At 42.7% G+C, this 21,567-nt stretch overlaps 1 protein-coding gene across 2 annotated transcripts in view; it reads right to left on the bottom strand.

The window, feature by feature from the left end:
• Positions 1–238: 238 nt before the first annotated feature.
• The window catches only part of trappc9 (trafficking protein particle complex subunit 9), a 247,495-nt gene continuing 226,166 nt past the window's right edge, over positions 239–21,567 (bottom strand). For both annotated transcript variants that reach the window (XM_053641882.1, XM_053641883.1), the window contains 2 exons: positions 3,374–3,597; positions 239–1,109 (listed from right to left, as the gene is read on the bottom strand). In XM_053641882.1, the coding sequence (XP_053497857.1) occupies positions 933–1,109; positions 3,374–3,597 (401 nt within the window). In that variant the 3' untranslated portion in view covers positions 239–932. The remainder of the gene's footprint in view (positions 1,110–3,373; positions 3,598–21,567) is intronic.

Below are 21,567 nucleotides of genomic sequence, written 5' to 3'. Positions count from 1 at the left end.
AAAGAAACCCCTAAATGTTCTACTTAGGACCTTCAAATGAATGTATCCATTAGAGCGGGTTACGAGTAGAACCCCTTTAGGAACTGGGAAGTACCCGGTGTGCTCTGGGTTGTAACGTGATAATATTGTGCACTGGGATGAAGTTTATTATGAAGAGTAGGCATGAAAATTGTTTTATTTTTTTTTTCCCTTACCAAACATTTCTTCTAATTTTAGAAAGAACTCCATGAAAACCAGAGACTTTCCACAAACATTACATTTATGATTTATAATCCATGCGACAGCCATTGATCAAATATATTACACACCAACAGTGAAGTGAGACACAGGATATGAAATTTGTAATAATGAAGCAGCTCAAGAAAACAAAGAGAACCAAGTCAAACTGAAAAACAAAGTCATTAAAAAATGGTGCAATAAAGAGATAAAAAGATAGAGACAGTGATTTTTAGGGGTCCATACAGAACATTTAGGCATTCTAGATGTAAAAACAATCAGCGCAAACAACTTGTAAAGGTTCTAGGCTCAAAAATGCTCGATTGTAGGGTTCACGTTGACTGTTTTACCTTTTGGAGATTTAGAAATGATCAGCTGTAGGGTTCTGCATGGAACCTTTAGGGCTTATATATTTAGAAATGCTTAATTGCAGGTTTGTACATAGAAACTTTACGGAACAGTTGAGAAAAGACTTTGAGTGATCATAGAACGAATCCCAGGAGTCAGGCCAGGACTAATATGATGTTCCATTACATAATTAAGAAACTTTATTACTAAACATTATGAGGAAATGTCCGGTAATGACTCAGAACTAGAGTCAGATTTATACTTTAAATAAAATGGCTCTAGTTTACAGCTGAAGTAGAGTAGCAACCCAGAATTACAGTACACATGCTCCCTGCCCCAAAAGGTCAGTGTGCCCCAGAGTCCCCAGTTCAGGCAGCTGCATCGATTGGTTCTTGTGCTCGGATGTGGACGCTGGGCAAGCAGAACCACGTCGGAGGAAGGTCTCGGCTTGTGCTGTCATCCTGGAACTTAATGTTCAGGTAGAAATCCCCGGTGTAAAGGAACAGCAGTGCGCCAGCACAGACTGAGTTCCCTGCTGGACTCACCTGCAGACGACAACAGAGGAACATGTAACATGAGGAGTGAATAACGTCCTAGTGAAGGAGGTGTGGCCTCTGTACCTGTCAGTCTCAGTGAAGGAGGTGTGGCCTCTGTACCTGTCAGTCTCAGTGAAGGAGGTGGGGGCTCTGTACCTGTCAGTCTCAGTGAAGGAGGTGTGGCCTCTGTACCTGTCAGTCTCAGTGAAGGAGGTGTGGCCTCTGTACCTGTGATTCTCAGTGAAGGAGGTGGGGGCTCTGTACCTGTCAGTCTCAGTGAAGGAGGTGTGGCCTCTGTACCTGTCAGTCTCAGTGAAGGAGGTGGGGGCTCTGTACCTGTGATTCTCAGTGAAGGAGGTGGGGGCTCTGTACCTGTCAGTCTCAGTGAAGGAGGTGTGGCCTCTGTAACGGTTAGTCTCAGTGAAGGAGGTGTGGCCTCTGTACCTGTGATTCTCAGTGAAGGAGGTGGGGGCTCTGTACCTGTCAGTCTCAGTGAAGGAGGTGTGGCCTCTGTACCTGTGATTCTCAGTGAAGGAGGTGGGGGCTCTGTACCTGTCAGTCTCAGTGAAGGAGGTGTGGCCTCTGTACCTGTCAGTCTCAGTGAAGGAGGTGTGGCCTCTGTACCTGTGATTCTCAATGAAGGAGGTGGGGGCTCTGTACCTGTCAGTCTCAGTGAAGGAGGTGTGGCCTCTGTACCTGTGATTCTCAGTGAAGGAGGTGTGGCCTCTGTACCTATGATTCTCAGTAAAGGAGGTATGGCCTCTCTACCTGTCAGTCTCAGTGAAGGAGGTGTGGCCTCTGTATCAGTCAGTCTTAGTGAAGGAGGTGTGGCCTCTATACCTGTGATTCTCAGTGAAGGAGGCATGGCCTCTATACCTGTCAGTCTCTGTAAAGGAGGTGTGGCCGCTATACCTGTCATTCTCAGTGAAGGAGGTGTGGCCTCTGTACTAGTCAGTTTCGGTGACGGAGGCGTGGCCTATGTAAGGGTCAGTCTCAGTGAAGTAGGCATGGCCCCTGTGTCTTTCAGTCCCTTAACAGATAATGTCTTTCATATATGATTAGGTTTTTTGTGTTTAGTTTAATTGTTCTTCCTGTTTCTGGTGTTGTTTTTACACACGCTGTGAACTGTGTTTTAAATGCACCAAAGGTGCTGCATAAATAAAATTTTTACTATTATAATTAAACACAACACTCCCAATCACAGCGTTAACACCACAGAGTGCAGGCCAGTTGCCAAATATCACATTCCCCTGCCAGACGGCTCGTGCATGCTTATTTAATTCTGCTGCATGAACACAAACTCTAATGAGACACACCCGACCCGGCTCATTGCGCAGAGATAACGGCGATAATCGGAGGCCTTAATCTAGAACCGGGTGTGTGAGAGCGGTTGGCTGGACTCAGCAATCGGTCCCGCATCAGATGGAGAGTCGGAGCACAACGCAGTTTAATGTTCTTCTGGCACTGGCCCCGTTCAGGTCATTAAAGGTTTAATGATAATGATAAGCTGATAATGCAGTAGCCGCAGTTCAGTGGGTTAAAGTTCTTGGCTAAGTTTCAGTCACAGGATTAGCGGATTCTTATGTTAACATATATATATAATGTTTTAACAAGTGACCAAATACAGGCACTTCTTCTGTGGACTCAGAATTTTAAAAGCAGAGGCGGTATGTATCTTTATACGAAATACAACAGGACACCTAGTATCATGGAGAAGAAGAAAAAAGCATGTGTCCCAAAATGACCTGCGACTAAATGGAATATGGAAATAGCATGGACACTATGTGAAATGATTTGACATATTACTTCTAGCATATTATAAACTAGCTTAGCAACCGCTTTTCACACCACGGTGTACTTTGTAACTTTCTGTAACAGTTAAAAATATTCATTCCCATCTGTTCTTGTCTTCTTGTATTCTTTAAATCATTCAATCAGCTAGCAGAAATGGGGGAGGGATTATACCACACCTCTGTTGAATTCTGGATACCGATTGGTCAGAAGGTGTTGATTAATGTTCTACAATAGCAGCTGTGACAATAGTGCAGCTACAAATCACATGTTTATATTAACGCGCTCGTTCTAATACATTATCGTATTCATTACATATACTGATAACGTTGATATATAACGTTGATATATAACGTTCTTATAACAGTACAGTTCCTATGATACTTTTTAATGCTTTACAAGGCATTTGTCTTGTTTGTTGCACCAGGATCATAACTGTGTGGTATTGCATCTAACTGTAGGACTTCTGTGTGTGTTTGTACCGATTCGATGTAGAAGGAGTTGGAGCCGATGAACGTGACGGCTTCCTGCAGCTCATAGTTCTGCACGCCGTTCTGATAGTCCTGAAACGGCACCACAGTGAGAGAGAACGGTCCCACGGCGCTCTTGCTGCGATTGGTTAGCTTGACTTCCAACGGCACGGCGTCGCCCACCTTACACTCGGCAACCACGTCACAGTCGCACGCTTTACCATTCACCGCTATGTCTGTGCAGAGAGAGAGAGAGAGAGAGAGAGAGAGAGAGAGAGAGAGAGAGAGAATGGAATGTGGATGACAAAAAGGTTCAGACTGTAATTAAAATTAGCCAAGGTGTTCACCTTCACTTACACATACTGAGAAATGATGTCATCGGTTTCAAGTGATGCTGCGTGTGTTAATGAAAGTGCTAGCACACAAACACACACACACACACACACACACACACTCTGTATTCATAGTGAGCTCATGTCTCTCTGTTACACTGAATCCTGCAGGCTGATCTGTCATACGAGTCCTATCTCAGAATGGTGCCTGCTGGGAAATCAAGTCCCTCAGGGCCTCCGGCAATGACATAGAAATGACAGCCTACCCCAGTAGACTACAACTCACTGCAGGACAAGTTACACACACACACACACACACACACACACTCCTCTTTCACAGTCTTCTCGTTCACAGGGGAAGTTTTTCTTCTGATCATCTACCGTTTGTTCGGCACCTAACTAAGTGTTAGTCTTAATGGTTGGAAGTTCTCAAAAGGTCAGGTGTCAGTCTATACATCAAGTAATCATGAATATAGTCCTCGCAGATAATGCCCTAGCATCACTAACCTCAATAACACACCTCGGCATACAGATGCCCAAGTCAAAATATGAAATAAAACACAGCAGCGTTCGTGAACTCTTCCGAAAGCCTTACTAGGTTGTAGCTTTAAATCACTCCAATCTGAATTGCATACCACACAGACTCTTACATCCATATACACTACAACACACACACACACTTTCCTTCACACTTGGTAGAGCCAGCACAGTTGAGACACTGTGCTATTTGGTTATATATAGTTTTTCTGTTGCTAAGAGAGGTGCGAATAAGAAATACAGCGAGTAGGGCGAGACGGGAAGTGATCTATTTCTATAGACAGAAAAAATGCTGAACAAGGTGAAAAAGAAAGAAGACTTGTTGACAATATTGTCTTTTAAAATATCTACAGAGGCAGCGGTTTGGGAATGTTTTGTGTATTTCTTTGTGGGTTATGTGCATAAGTGGTGCGGTCTCCAACATTAAGCCCACCCATGAAGTAGACTTTAATAGTAACAGTAACACCAACAAAAGAATTGATTCCAACAATGATGCTGAGCAGGACGTTGTCACAAACACACACATCAACCAGAAAGTCGACTCAAACAGCAAAAATCTAACAGAAGCATCTACCAAAGTCACCAAAAACAGTAACAGGAGCCATGGAGATGATTCCAAAAGATAACACAAACAGCAGCAGCCAGGAAGTAGACTAGAACGTTATTCAATTCAATTCAGTTCACATTTATTTATATAGCGCATTTACCAACGGATATTGTCCCAAAGCAGCTTTACAGAAATGTATAAATTCAGGATATAGATTTTAAATGTATGAATTTTTCCCTAATGAGCAGCCAGAGGCGACGGTGGTGAGGAAAAACTCCCTGAGACGATATGAGGAAGAAACCTTGAGAGGTACCAGACTCGGAAGGGAACCCGTCCTCATCTGGGTGACACGACAGAAAGTCATCTCAATCAATAACATCAACTAGAAAGTTGACTTTAACAGTAATGAGAGTCAGGACACCGTCTCAAACAGTAAAACCAACCAGGAAGTTGACTAAATAGGAAAAGTAATGCCAACCAGTAAACTGAAACTAAAGTTTATTCCAATGTAAAAGAGAAGCACCAACCAGGACATTAATACCAAAGGTAATGCCAACCAGGACATTAATACCAACAGTAATGCCAACCAGGACATTAATACCAACAGTAATGGAAACCAGGATATTAATACCAACAGTAATGGCAACCAGGACATTAATACCAACAGTAATGGCAACCAGGACATTAATACCAACAGTAATGGAAACCAGGGCATTAATACCAACAGTAATGGCAACCAGGAAGTTAATACCAATAATACTGGCAACCAGGAAGTTAATACCAACAGTAATGGCAACCAGGACATTAATACCAACAGTAATGGGAACCAGGAAGTTAACACCAATAATACTGGCAACCAGGAAGTTAACACCAACAGTAATGCCAACCAGGAAGTTTATATCAACAGTAATGCCAACCAGAAAGTCATAATAAACACTAATGGCAAATACACAGTTGACTACAACCAGGAAGCCACCTCCAACATTAACACCAAACAGGAAGTGGACTCAAATAGTGAAGTCAACCATGAAGTTGAACACTGACTCAAATAGCAGCAAGAACCAGAAAGTCAGCTTTAACAGTATTGCCAAACAGGACGTAGACTGCAACAGTAACACACATTATAAAGTGCACTCAAATGGTCTAATCAAACCGTAAGAAAAAACACAACTCCAACAGAAATGCTAACCGGGAAGTGAACTAGAAATTGGACTAAAAAAGTAACGTCAGCCAGGAAGTCGACTCAAAGAGTCAGGAGGTTGCAAAACTGTAAAATCCACCATGCAGATGCGTCTCGCCCAGTGATGGTGGAACAAAAAAAACCCTTCTGTCCTTCCACCAATGAAACAGGAGGGCTATTTGGTCAAGTCTTTTATTTTCAATTTATTCACAGCAGTCCTTCACAGAGATATCTATTTAACAACAGCTATTTCTTTACAAATAAATCCTGTTCAGCATTTATTCTGTCTGTAAAAAGAGATTGTTCCCGACGCACTTCTAATAATACACCCATGTGCTTTTCCTCTTCTGTGCACATGCTGGGGAAATTCACCTGGCTGTTACACGCCCATCTGTCCCTGCAGATATTCCGAGCGTCTGCTCTTGATTTGGTTAATGAGGGGTATTGTGCAGAGTGGATTCAGAGGGAAGCTACTCATAACCGGCTGGAGGAAAGCTAATGGGGAATGACAGTGGAGCTAAACACTCTGTGAGCACAGAATGGCCCCTGGATACTTTAAAGTGTGCTTGGTATGGAAGGTGTGTGTGTGTGTGTGTGTGTGTGTGTGCGCTACACATCTGATGATTAGGCAGCCTTTAGCATCCATGAGGAGTGTATGTGCACACACAGGTGGTATACATTCAAACACATGCACTCATGCCATTTTTAAAGGACATACCTTTAAAAAGATAAGCTAAGCAAGAGGAAAATGATCTGTGCCAGCTGTAACTCTGCAGCAGGTGTGTGTGGGTTTGGGTGGGTGTGTGGGTGTGTGTGTGTGAGTGAGTGTGAGAGAGAGAGAGCAGGTGTATGAGTCAGAGTGTGTTGTCCTCAGGGTGTAAGTAAATACACTCATCTCTCTCTAGCTTGGACAGCAGCTTGGTTGCTGAGGGTGACCATGGTGTCAAGCTGCACACACACTGTGTCAGTACAAGCCCATGGCGTTCACTCACCTGATTGCCCGCTGAATGACACGGTCACATCTACCCCCCCGCCCACACACACACACACACACACACACACACCCAGTGCCAATTTTCCCAACTAGCATAGGGGCAAGAATCTGTTTTTGTCCAATTTTCCACACGTCATTTAGGGAATCTTGATATCCAGGCATAATTATTGAAACATATAATATATAAAAAATAAACCTATACACTAATAATGACCCATCCACGCCCCCTCAAACCACCCCCCCACAAAAAACAAGATGAGCAGTTCCTAAGGGGCTGTTTGGATAGTTCCTACAGGGTTCTTAGGGTTGGTTTTTTGGGGGGGATAGTTCCTAGGGGTCAATTTATTTTGATAGTTCCTACAGGGTTCTTTGGATAGTTCCTACAGGGTTCTTAGGGTTGGTTTTTTGGGGGGGATAGTTCCTAGGGGTCAATTTATTTTGATAGTTCCTACAGGGTTCTTTGGATTGTTCCTACAGGGTTCTTTGGATTGTTCCTACAGGGTTCTTTGGATACAGTGGTTTGTGAACCCTTTAGAATTTTCTATATTTATGCATAAATATGACCTAAAACATCACTGGAATTCCCAAAAGTATACAAAAAGAACCCAATAAAAAATATTATACTTGGTCATTTATTTACTGAGGAAAATTATCCAATCTATCTGTGAGTGGCAAAAGGATGTGAACCTTTGCTTTCAGTATCTGGTGTGACCCCCTTTGTGCAGTAATAACTGCAACTGAACGTTCTGGTAACTGTTGATCAGTCCTGAACATCGGCTTGGAGGAATTTTAGCCCGTTCCTCAGTACAGAACAGCTTCAACTCTGGGATGTTGGTGGGTTTCCTCACATGAACTGCTCGCTTCAGGTTCTTCCACAACATTTCTACTGGATTAAGGTCAGGACTTTGACTCTGCCATTCCAAAACATTAACTTTATTCTTCTTTAACCGTTCTTTGGTAGAATGACTCGTGTGTTTAGGATAGCTGTCTTGCTGCATGACCCACTTTGTCTTCAGATTCAGTTCATGGACAGATGTCCTAATATTTTCCTTTAGAGTTCACTGGAATACTCCAGAATTTATTATTCCATCAATGATGGCATGTCATCCTGGCCCAGATGCAGCAAAACAGGTCTAAACCATGATACTACCACCACCATGTTTCACAGATGGGATAAGGTTCTTATGCTAGAATGCATTTTTTTTTCTTTCTCCAAATATAACATCATATAAACCAAAAAATTCTACTTTGGTCTCATCTATCCACAAAACATTTTTTTCCAATAGTCTTCTGGCTTGTCCACACGATCTTTAACAAACTGCAGATGGGCAGCACTGTTCTTCTTGGAGAGCAGAGACTTTCTCCTTGCAACCCTGCCATGCACACCATTGTTGTTCAGTGTTCACCTGATGGTGGACTCATGAACTTTAACATTAACCAATGTGAGAAAAATCTTTAGTTGTTTAGAAGTTACCCTGGGCTCATTTGTGACCTCATGGTCTATTACACGTCTTGCTCTTGGAGTGATCTTTGTTGGTCTCCACTCCTGGGGAGGGTAACAACGGTCTTAAATTTCCTCCATTTGTACACAATCTGTCCGACTGTGGATTGGTGGAGTCCAAACTCTTTAGAGATGGTTTTGTAACTTCTTCCAGCCTGATAAGCTTCAACAACTCTTTTTCTGAGGTCTGCAGAAATCTCCATTGTTCATGCCACGATACACTTCCACAAACGTGTTGTGAAGATCAGACTCTGATAGATCCCTGTTCTTTAAATAAAACAGGACGCTCACTCACTCTCACCTGATCATCATCCCATCGCTTGAAAACACCTGACTCTAATTTCACCTTCAAATGAACTGCTAATTCTAGAGGTTCACATACTTTTGCCACTCACAGATATGTAATATTGGATAACTTTCCTCAATAAATAAATAATAAATTTGATTATTTTTGTCTCATTTGTTTAATTGGGTTCTCTTCGTCTACTTTTAGGACTTTAGGTCATATTTATGAAGAAATATAGAAAATATAGAACCCTAAATGGTTCACAAACTTTCAAGGACCATTGTAGTTCCTAATGGGTTCTTTGGATACTTCCTGAGAGGCTTTTAGATCGTTAAAAAGTTCTACAAGGGTTTTCCCAGAGAGGCAGCTTTTCACCCAACAGCACACTGAGTCTTCGGTTCCACTGGTGTGTCTATATGACATTGTGTATTGGTGTAAGGCAGATATTCATGGAAAGATTTTTTTTGATAAGACACACTCCCATTAATTGTTCTCTACATTAGCTTGAAGGCTCCGGTGAAAAACTAAAAAAGAAAACTTGAGGCACCAAATATATCTTTCTCTTGACATTTAAGGGAAGATTTTTCACTTATGCTAATATGTAATACATGAGCTTATTTATCAAACCCTTTGCTTGTTTGTCAGTGTGTGCCTCTCTAGCATGAGACAGGAGACCCTGAGGGTTCTCCGCTGATCCATTACTGAGATGAGGAGACACACAGCTTCAAGGGCTCTTCTGTGAGCATGAGGGTGAATACAGGACGCCACCAGCAACCAGATTTAAAATGGAGAAAGGGGCTTTTGGAGCACTTATCTGAAGGCAGTTGTTATGAGCGCACCTCAAGGCTGGCTTTTTTTTAAATCTGTGTTCAAAAATAAAATGAGAAGAATTCTCTTATCTTTGCTGGAAATATGGGTTTGTATAGCAGGTGAAAAGAGGAGACATAAAAGAGGAGATTTGCATATAACCACAGCCTTTAAATAAAGGTGTCTCAGTCCACAATAAGCTCAAAGGACTCGCTGTCAGGCTGTACAGGCTTGCATTAATTATACAGAAGATTTGCTTACCCTTATGTACCAAAAACAGTTTTGTAGTCCAGTAAATACAGTTATTAACAAGTATTCTACCACTGACCAAAGCAATACAAGCATACGCCCAGCTAGTTGGTCGATGTGACACAAATTGGGTTAATAATGCCGTGTCAAGGATCATTATCTGGAAATGTGCCGGTCAAGACAGAGCAACCAGAAAAGCCTGAAGTAACTGACTTCCTGTGATAAATAAGACAAATTTGTATTTATAGAAACAAAGTTTTAAAGATTAGATCAAATTCTTACATAATTATCTTCACAGTTAACATGAACCCTTTCTCACAATACACCGGCATTGGAAAATCGACTTATCGGACGTTTTCAATCGGTATAACAAATGAATAATTTTATCGGCCGGACTCTGCTATACGATTATTCAGGACACTGTTGGGTTAGTCCATATACGACCCAGAACTGGCTTTCCAAATTTATACCCAGATATTTTTTTTGGAGTGCATGAAGATCAAGAAAAATTTGAGGTATAAGCCCAAATCTTAGGCTCAACTGCTTCAGTGATGCTTCACCATGTCCCAACTTGACCTCTGACCTGTATCACCTTCCAAGCTATGTGTGGGATACGCAAAGCTCCAAGAGTTTCCACTTGATGATTTATAAAGAAAAATACAGAGGTGCGGAATTATGTGGAATTCAGTTTGAACCTCATCTACGCCTTGCGCCGTCTGTTCCCAAATGAATAACGTGCCATATTGTGCGTGAGTGTGAAGAGCAGGAGTTCTCCTGTCTTTCTTTGCCATGGTGAGTCATGCAGTTTCCATCCATGTTATTGAATTTAGAGCCAGAGTGAGTGAAGAAGAAAGGCAGAGTTTGGCGAAGCCCGGCTGTTTGGCCACCCTGCGCAAGTTGGCATGGCCTTGCTCCACTGAGACGGTGATGGCGATGAGTAGATGGATTTAATTTGAGCATCTTGTTGCGGCTGATATTGGAATCATCTGTCCTCTAATCTCAGAGCTCCAAATTAAACACTGCTATTCCTCAGGTCCTGAACTGGGATCACTCTCGACCCGGTTTGGATCCCCCAGGACACAACTCACTTTTGCTATGCACCACATGGCTTCTCTGAATATTTGAAAGAAAAAAATCAATCAGCAGAGGACAGGCATTTTTTTTTTTTTTTTTTTGCCTCGTCCCTGGATAATTGAAGTGACTGTCAGGAACAGAAGAGGTTCTTGACAGGCCTTTTACTGAGCAAATAATTTGAAAGTGCACTGGATAGACTATTATAAGACAAATAATTGGATTTAAAATATGGGTGCCCTCGCAATTTGAGCAGATTCACCTGCAAACCTCAACTAATTTAACTTATCTAATGCATTTTAAAAGGTAATTGTAAGAAAGTATTGCCATTTTTCATGCTGACACAAAAATCCCTGACCTTGTAAAACCGCTGATGTTAGTTATTCAGAAAGGGCAAAGCTGAACAAACCCAGGGTTACTCGCTTCATGAATCTGTGAAGACAAATTATTAGCTCATCCATAGAGTTTTGGACCTTATATTATCATAAATCTCTCAAGTTGGAATTTTATTAAGTATCTAGTGTTTACATGCAACAGAACTCATGTCCTAGTGATTGTACTGTCACACTCTTATATTCTGCTCTTCTCATGCTAGACTCCAGGGCTAAGGTGACGTATTCACATTTATTCATTTGGTGGATGCTGTTATCTAAAGTAACTTACATTAAGACAGGATGCAATGCTCAGTGGCCTAATCAGCAAGTGTGCTGATTATAATATGATAATATTATAATCATATAAGATTATGATTATAAACTCTTATAATATTCTTATTGCTAGCTTATGCAATTAGAATCTTACGCACTGAAGCAGCACTGGTCAAGGTCACGTGATTTAAATATTTTGCAAAATATAACCAGCTGAGTTTGCCAAAAAATAATGCAGGCAGAAATGAGTTTAAAAAAAATAGTAACTAATAAAATGTTTATAACTGTAGGACTTGGTGGGATTGGTCGAAATTCCTTCAGTAGTGGGATGCAGTGATCAGAATACCTTTGGGAGTGGGTGGGATCAAACAGAATTCCTTAAGGAGCAGAGAGAGAGTACTGAGAATTCTTTTGGATTTGGGTTGGGTTTGGTCAATTCCCTTGGAAGTGGGTGGGAACGGAAAGATTCCTTCTGAAATGGGCAGAAAGTGATCAAAGTGGAATTCCTTGTGGAAAGGATGTGTGTTCAGAATTCCTTGCAATACGTGGGAGGGGGTGTCAGAGTTCCTTGCGGAATGGGTGAGAGTGGTCAGAATTCCTTGCAAAATGGGTGAGTGGTCAGAATTCCTTGCAGAGTGGGTGAGAGTGGTCTGAATTCCTTGCGGAATGGGTGAGAGGTGTCAGAATTCCTTGAAGAATGGGCGAGAGAGGACAGAATTCCTTCGAGAGTAGGTGGGTAGTGTCAGAATTCCTTGTGGAAAGGATGAGTGGTCAGAATTCCTTGCAAAATGGGTGAGAGGTGTCAGAATTCCTTGCAAAATGGGTGAGAGGTGTCAGAGTTCCTTGGGGAATGGGTGAGAGTGGTCAGAATTCCTTGCGGAATGGGTGAGTGGTCAGAATTCCTTGCGGAATGGGAGTTTGAGAGGTGCCAGAGTTCCTTGCGGAATCGGTGAGAGTTGTCAGAATTCCTTGCAAAATGGGTGAGAGTGGTCAGAATCCCTTGTGGAATGGGTGAGTGGTCAGAATCCCTTGTGGAATGGGTGAGTGGTCAGAATCCCTTGCGGAATGGGTGAGTGGTCAGAATTCCTTGCGGAATGGGTGAGTGGTCAGAATTCCTTGCGGAATGGGTGAGAGGTGTCAGAATTCCTTGCGGAATGGGTGAGAGGTGTCAGAATTCCTTGCGGAATGGGTGAGAGGTGTCAGAATTCCTTGCGGAATGGGTGAGTGGTCAGAATTCCTTGTGGAATTGGTGAGAGAGGACAGAATTCCTTCAAGAGTATGTGGGTAGTGTCAGAATTCCTTTGGGAGAAGGTGAAAGTGGTCAAATTTCCTTTAGGAGCAAGTGTGGGTGGTCATAACTCCTGTAGGACCGGGAGGGAGTGGGACTTAAAAAAAAAAAAAACCTGCACACCTCTTCTCCATCGTGCAAATTTTGCATCCCTCTGCACCTCAGACTCGCCATCCCAAAGTTGGAAGTAACACGTATGAAGTATGTGTTTTCAGAGACTAACCACATCTACATTTGGGTTAAATCTAAATGTGCATAAATGAAATGTTTAGCTGAAGACTTAGAGTCTTAACATGCAATAATTGCCCTCTCCTACTAAAATACGTCATTAGAAACACATGAAATATGTTCATTAGCTTAAAAATCCTTAATATTTGATACATATTTTAACGTACGGAGGCCGCCATTACGTGACATGCGTAATGACGTAATGCCACGTCATTGACGTAAAATGGCACTCGAGCACTCAAAAGAATTAGCTACTAGCCCCAGCAGCAGGAGGAGAATGCCACACTGTGCTGTTTTTGGCTGTAATGTTCTAGTTCCTGTGTGCTATGATGCAGGGGATATCTGTAAATATAATCAAACCCATAAGAATCTTGTTAGTGCGTTTTTTTCTATATATTCTCATAACATAAAGCTCCTGCAATATTAGCCTAGAGCGCCTAGCCAAGGCATACTTAAAGTAAAATTAAAGCCGTTCTTGAACCTTTTGGAATACAAATATTGTATCGGACTAAATATTTTTACATAATTGGATTGTTTGGACCTTTATCAGTGTAACAAGACCAACACAATAATTACTGCCAAAACCAAAAGAAAGGGGGAAAAAAAACCTTAAGTAAGACGATTAGTATTTACAGTACACCTTCCCTCAATCCACCTCCAGGGTGCATACCTCACTGAAGTAGGTACTAAATTGTGGCCATTTTTCCAAAAATGATTCACCCCTGCCTCTGATGTTATACTTGATAATTTCAAGTTTTAAAAAGAAGATGAAATCTTTAAGCCAGTCTGATATAGAGGGGGGGTTGTAGAGAGATCCAAGAGAGCAATATTCTACACTGAGGTTCAGAGGCTGACACTGAGATGGAACAGCAAAGGTAGCAATTAAAGGACAGACATGTAATTTGATTTTAAGAACGTCGGAGACAATTTTGAAGAAAGAGTTCCAAAAGTTCTGCAGTTTGGGAAAGAGTGCAAACATACGAACGAGGTTACAGGGCAAAAGTTTGCATTTTTCACACGTCAGGAACATTGGGATACATTTTAGATAGTTTACTCCTAGAGAGGTGAACTCTATGGACTACTTTAAATTGTACGAAACTAAGTCTAGCACATGACGTGGCGGTACGTATATTATCTAACGCTCTGCCCCGGTAATCATCCTCAAGCTCTAGGCCTCTAATTCATCTTCCCAAGCACTAATGGTTTTGATTTTGTAAGAATCGTCCTGTGCCCAGATTGTTGCATATATCTGTGAAATAATACCACCCTTATGAGGATTCAGTTTGAACATCTCTTCCCATTCAGACTTTGTAGGTAAGGAGGGAAACCCAGAGAATTGGGAGGAGACACAATTCCTAATTTGAAAGAAACTGAATAGGTGAGACGGAGGCAGGCTGAATGAAGAGGATAATTCAGAAAAGTTTGCAAACACATTATTAATTAAAAGATCCTCAAAGCATTTCAGACCCTTCTTTTCCCAAAAAGAGAATGTGGAATCTAATGGGGTTGGGTTATTACATATAGGTGCCATGGTTGAGGCCGAGATGGATTTAAAATGATAGAAAATTTTTGGAGAGGTACACACTATTGGATTATCCGTGTGTTGTGAAAGGGGTATGGGAAGGGAGGAGAACACCATAGCAGGGAGGGAAGTTGAAATACAAGAGTTTGCTTCTAAGTGGCACCATGGAAGAGAGAGGGCCTGCACCAAGAACACCAGTTTCTGAATATTAGCCAGCAAATAATAATACATGAAATTGGGCAATGAGAGGCCACCACTTAATCGACTCTTTTGAATTTGGAAACTCTGGGAGTTTCTGAAAAAGGTAGAGGAATTTTTAAAGAAATTTTTACCGTGTTAATTCTACCAAGAGGGGATAATGGTAGAGCTGCCCATCTCTGAAAAGCTGACTTCATGTATGCAACTAAGGTTGTAAAATCTGCCGCCATTAATGCAGAATAAGAACGGGTGACATTAACTGTGAGATATTCGAATTTTGAACCCTCCAGGTGAAAAGGATTGTCAGCCTGTTTTATTTTTTGGTCAGGTCGGATTATGGGGAAGCATTCACTCTTTTGTAGGTTCAGTTTATACCCGGAAAATTTCCCAAAGTCATCTAATATGCGTATTATCTGTGGAATAGATGTAATTGGATCTGTAACATAGAGTAGTAAGTCGTCAGCATATAGGGCTAGTTTACGTTCAGTTCCCTTGCGGATTATACCCTGAAATACAGGAATTCTAAGCCTTATTGAGAGAGGCTCAATCGCTATGGCAAAAAGTAAGCTAGACAGAGGACATCCCTGGCGTGTACACTGTGACAAAGTAAAATAGTCAGATTTGGTATCATTGGTATATATGGAAGCTTGTGGTTTCACATATAATAAACGGATCCATGATATCAGTCCATCACCAAAGCCAAAGCCGAACTTCTTTAGCACGATAAAAAGATATTCTCATTCTGTCCTATCAAACGCCTTTTCGGCGTCCAAAGAAATGACCACTTCAGAAGAGTTGCGGTTTTGTATCAGATGCAAAAGATGCAACAACTGGGGCCAGAGCAGAGTAAATAGCTGCTTTCACCTGTATTGCGATGGTAGATGTTAGCTCGGTGATCAAAGCGCCGCGGAAATTTTCCAGGTCCAACGGTAGCTTGTCACCATGACTCACTCTCTGTGAAGATTTAGGTTTCCATAGTCTATCGGAAGCCATAAGTCTTTTCTGGTTATAATTGTATACTGAGTAATTGAAAAAGAAGGCACCAAGTGTCTTGGAAAAGATTCGGGTTGCCTGAAAAGCACAATTCAAAGACAAAATGCTCGGGAGCTCACTCAACGCGCGCCTTCTCGCTCACATGCTCAGCCGGAAGTCCCATTATTTAAAAAAAACCCCCTGACATCGAGAGTTTTTGTGTAGCGGATTTATACAGTGGATGCCAGCGTTAATCTAATAAATCATGCAAGTCTTCACAGACGGGGTTCCCTTTAAAATGTAAAGTATAATTGCTAAGGAGGAAAAACCCACCTTGCAAAGTTTCCCCAGGCAAGAACATCTCATCTCGTCTACACACATACAAACTCTGTCAGGTGCAAAGAATATTCTAGACAACAGTTTTCTCCAAACTGTCATTACTTCATTATTATCCCATCACACTAAGCCCTTCACTGTGGTTGATGCAGAGATTATAATAGCTATAATACGGCTATAGTGTGTTCTGTATAAGCACAGCCTGCAGAACTGAAACTTAATTACACACTCCGTGTTTCCCCAGCGGGAGACCAGAACCAATGCACCATCTCTCTGTCTATGTGTCTACTGCTCCATTTCGCTCTCTGTGTTTCTCTCCGTGAGATAGCAAGGCCTTAAATACTGGCTGCTGGGAGCGAAGGGTGGAAGAGTGAGCTAGCTAAATGTCAGGAGTAATGAGAAAATAAAGGAGAGGGGCAAGAGGTAATAGAAGGACAGGACATGGATGGATGTAGATGAGAATGCAGGTTAGGGGAAATATTCAAGATGGAAGCTGGAAAACCGAGGAAATGAGAGGAAACCATGCACATGACTGGAGGTGAGAAGGTCAGAGGTCAGGAAGGTGTCAGAAAAGGGTAGTGGGGAAAGTAAAAAGGGGCTGAGGAGACAGACTGAGGTTTAAAGGGTGCTGAAAGGTCTCATGGGGAAAGGATTGGAAAGAGGATTTAAGATGAGAGATTTATGAGAAGGTCAGACAGGCATGGTACTGATCAGTCCCACAGCACCCATCTGCCTCTCTCTCCCAGGTACCGTCTGTCTCCAAGATGTTAACCCAGCAGCTACACAGTTCAGTTAGACACAGAGGAGAAGGTGGAGAAGAAGAAGGAGCAGGAGGAGGAGAAGGCAATAAGTAGAAGGCAAAAAAGAATAATGGGGAGGAGAAGGCAGCGGAGAAGGTGAGAAAAAACAGGATGATGAGGATGATACTGGCAAATAGAAGAAGAAAAACAAAGATAATGATAAAAAAGAAAAACAGAAATGAAAGGAAAGGATGATGATAAAAACTAATGACAACAATAAAGAAAAGGAAGGAGCAGCATATTATCAGATGAAAAGGATAATATGAAAAGGGAGGAGCAGCATATTATCAGAAGATGGGCAGAAGGCCACTCTAAGTTGCTTTTGGATAAACACATTTAGGAAATAAAAACATGTATATAAATAAATAACTGAGAGGAAAACAACAGACTGAAGACGAGCCACTTAAATACCAAACATTTTAATGTGACTTGTGTTTTTATTGCCAATGGCCATTCTTTCCATCATCTCACTAATGCCATGCTAAATTTGATCATCTCTATCACACACAAGGATTCCTCCATTACCCAGAGTGCATTTTGAGGTGCTAATGGCCAGGCACCACTCGGTCTACAGCGTCCGCTCTCGCAGCCAAATCAATGCACTGCCATTTGTTTGGAGCCCAATTAAGGGGAAGTGCTGAGGCGACGGACCCGCTCTCGCTGAGGAACCGGCCTCCAGGAGCCGAGCTCTGCTAATCCAGTTTGTTGATCGTCCATTGATGAAAGATTTTGAGTGAGATCGATCCGCTTTCCTCGCGCTCAATTAGTTTAGTCCTGCCAAGGATTTATGCATGGCAGTGAGACATGACAGTGTGAGGGAGCTAAACGAGACCAGGAACAATGCTGAGCATCATCCAGACCTGCTGTGCTGAGCAGATTTTCAGACCTCCAGCACAAGTGGTTCAGCTCCTGACTGGCAAGATAACCACTTGATGAGTAAAAGTTTCAACGCATGGGGTCTTCAGTATTCCAGGTGCTGGTCCCAGTGCTCAGAGCCAAACCATGACACAAAAATAAATACTTGTGCAGAATTATAACTGTACGTCTGCCTTCAAGAACATTTTCCTATCCTGCTTTAGTGGTGAAACGGTTCCAGGTAAGGAAGCAACACCTTAACAGCAAAAAAAAAAAAAACCCTAATAAAAATACAAGCACTCACTTCTCCGCCATCCAAACCGACTCAGCAAAGATTTGATTCTCGACTCAGCGTACGATTCAGCTCATTATGCCTCATTAATCTCCGACCAGAGCCATGCTGTCTCTCATTAAAAGACTGTGATGATTTTTTTTTACCTTCTACAGACTGGATAACAAGCTCCTCCCTTTCCATCACAGCACATCAGCTTTAGCACAGGCCTTAGCTGCTAATCTGCACTGCGTTCATGTACATCACTAAACGGCAGCTTTGTTAGGCAGCAGCTGGAACGGACTCCGTGTATCATTAGACCTAATTGGGGACAGTTTCGTACAGGCTGCCAATTCAGCGCTCATTACAACCGCAAAACAGCTGAACAGTCATCTACCACAGGCTCACATCACACACACACACGCCAGTGTTTAAATCCATGTTAGGTCTGTAGTCTTTAACACAGTGTGTGTCTGTGTGAGCAGGATCTGTTACACAAAAAACAAAATCAAGAAAACCCAAATCAAACTTATGATTTCATAGGAGTTCTGCGTAAAGAGGTGTGTTCTACACTACACCAGTTTACTGTCTCTGTGTATGTTTTTATGCACTTTATCCTTAGGTGACAAAAAAAACCCCCCAGCAGATTTCAATATGCAGTCATTTCCCCCCCAAAAGACTACACCAATGTTCCAAAACCAGGAGAGAAAAAAATAAGTACACCCTTCCTACTTCCACAATCATTAAGAGAGTAATTGGCAGCCAGGTGTCACTATTGAAATACACAACAATTAATTAATCATCAAGGAGTGTGAACATCTCTATAAAAGCAGAACTTTTTGGAAGCACTCAGGTGCGCGTCTACATCGTGCAGAGAAGAACGGACATCAGCCATGACGTCTGAGAAGCAACTGTTGCTGAGAATTAATCAGGGAAGGGTTATAAGGCCGTCTCCAAACAATTTAAAACTCACCATTCTACAGTGAGAAGGATTGTTTACAAATGGAGAGCCTTCAAGCCCGTTTAATGTAAACTACAAAAAAAAGAGCTAGATCATGTGACCTACAGGCCTCTGTGAGCACATTAAATGTTTACGTTCATGAGCGCACAATCAGAAAAAGACTGAACAAGGATGACTTTCATGAAAGGGTGGCTAGGAAAAAAGACGCTTCTCTCCAAAAAGCATACGGCGTATGATTTAAGATTTGCGGCTTAGCGGTTAGCATGTTTGCCCTGCACCTCTGGGGTTGGGGGTTCAAATTCAACCTCTGCATTGTGTGTGTGTGTGTGTGTGTGTGTGTGTGTGTGTGTACGCGGAGTTTACATGTTCTCCCCGTGCTTTGGGGTTTTCCTCCTGGTACTCTGGTTTCCTCCCTCAGTTCAAAGACATGCATTGTAGGTTGATTGGCATTTCCAAATTGTCCGTAGTGTGTGAGTGGCTGTGCAATTGTGCCCTGCAATGTTTTGGCACCCTGTCCAGGGTGTCCCACGCCTTGTGCTCCGAGATTCCTGGGATAGGCTCCAGGATCCACTGCGACCCTGTGTAGGATAAGTGGATGGATGGCTGGATCGACAAAGGTTTACTAAATGGCATCTGAACAGACCACAAAACGTCTGGAACAATATCAGTTGGACTGATGAGACCAAGGTGGAGATGTCTGGTCATCATGCACAGTGCTACGTTTGACGAAAACCAAACATGGTGTATCGCCACAAACACCTCATACCGACTGTCAGTCATGGTGTTGCAGGGGTGATGATTCGGGCTTGTTTCACAGCCACGGGACATAGTGACTCTCAGGGGCATGGTTTCCCTTGTGGGTGCGGTGAGCCTCGAGGGAGTGATCAGACTCAGGGGAGAGGTCACCTTCAGGGGCATAGTGACACCAAGGGGCATGATCACTCTCGGGGGCACAGTCACATGGGTTAGAAATAATCCTTACCCCTCAGACATTAAACCCCATTTTTGTGAGGTTAATAACTCCGATAGCATTCACACAGAGGAAATGAATCACACCCCACTCATCAGTGTAGTGGTGTAGAGACTTACACTTCATTATCATCACTGCAGAGCAGCTATGGAGCTCATACACTAACATCATGTAGCTTAATGTAGCTCTTCTCCATGCTGCCTCTCACTCTATAACGTATATAAGACACACACACACGCACACAAACATACACACTGTCATGCTGTTCAGCAGGCTGTTGTAGACTCTGTGTGCTAAATGAAAGATTGTCATTAGCCGTTATGCTAAAGCGCTAATCACTCAGTGCTGCTGATTAAACCGCACTGAGGATCAGTCACATCCATACGGCGCCTGCATTAACCTTCATATATACAGCTATACAGCAGGATGGAGCCTCTGGAAGAGTGTGTGTGTGTGTGTGTGTGTGTGTGTGTGTTTTAGAGTAGCAATGATGATAACTGTTCTACCTAACACACACACACACACACACACACTGAGTGAATGGAAAAATAAACAAAAGCACAGTGGCAGGGCTGTCATATCCATTGTCCACACACACACACACACACACACACACACACACACACACACACACACACACAATCTTAATGCAGCCCGCGCCTAACTAAACAAACAATAGTCTCTGCAAAATTCTAGACTCTGAGACGAATGAATGTCAGTCTCTCTCTCTGTCTCTCTCTCTCTCTCTCTCACTCACACACACACAGGAAAAACAAACACACTAATCATCAGGGCATTGCTTTTTTGCCCTTGGAAATCATCAACATGTAACGTGTAATGAGGTAAAGCATTTAAGCTGATCACTAAAGAGAGAGAGAGAGAGAGAGAGAGAGAGAGAGAGATGAGTAACACTGAGTTGGGTTAAACAGTAGGGATGTTGGAGCCTGTAGAGATTTGGACAGTTTCCTGCTGCATCAGTGATGTGTCAAACTCTGAACATCATCCAACATCAGTGTGTTACACTATGACTGTGTGTGTGTGTGTGTGTGAGTGTGAGAGAGAGAGAGAGAGAGAGAGAGAGAGAGCACATGAGAGAGAGGGAGAGAGAGAGAGAGCTAGAGGGAGAGAGAAAGAAATATAGAGACAGAGAGAAAGTGAGCATGAGAGAGAGCTAGAGGGAGAGAGAGAGTGTGTGTGTGAGAGAGAGAGAGAGAGTGCGCGAGAGAGAGAGAGAGAGAGACAGAGAGAGAGAGAGAGAGAGAGCTAGAGGGAGAGAGAGAGAGCGCGAGTATGTGTGAGAGAGAGAGAGCTAGAGGGAGAGAGAGAGCTAGAGGGAGAGAGAGAGAGCGTGCGAGAGAGAGAGAGAGAGCTAGAGGGAGAGAGAGAGCTAGAGGGAGAGAGAGAGAGAGACAGAGAGAGAGAGAGAGAGAGCGTGCGAGAGAGAGAGCTAGAGGGAGAGAGAGAGCTAGAGGGAGAGCTAGAGAGAGAGAGAGAGAGAGCGAGTGTGCAAGAGAGAGAGAGCTAGAGGGAGAGCTAGAGAGAGAGAGAGCGAGTGTGCAAGAGAGAGAGAGCTAGAGGGAGAGAGGGGGAGAGAGAGAGCTAGAGGGAGAGAGAGGAGGAGAGAGAGAGCGAGTGTGCAAGAGAGAGAGAGCTA

The sequence above is a fragment of the Ictalurus furcatus genome, chromosome 14 (assembly GCF_023375685.1).
Source record: "Ictalurus furcatus strain D&B chromosome 14, Billie_1.0, whole genome shotgun sequence".
NCBI lineage: Eukaryota > Metazoa > Chordata > Actinopteri > Siluriformes > Ictaluridae > Ictalurus > Ictalurus furcatus.
Note: the sequence above shows the minus strand (reverse complement) of the source record. Positions and strands in the feature narration are given on the sequence as shown.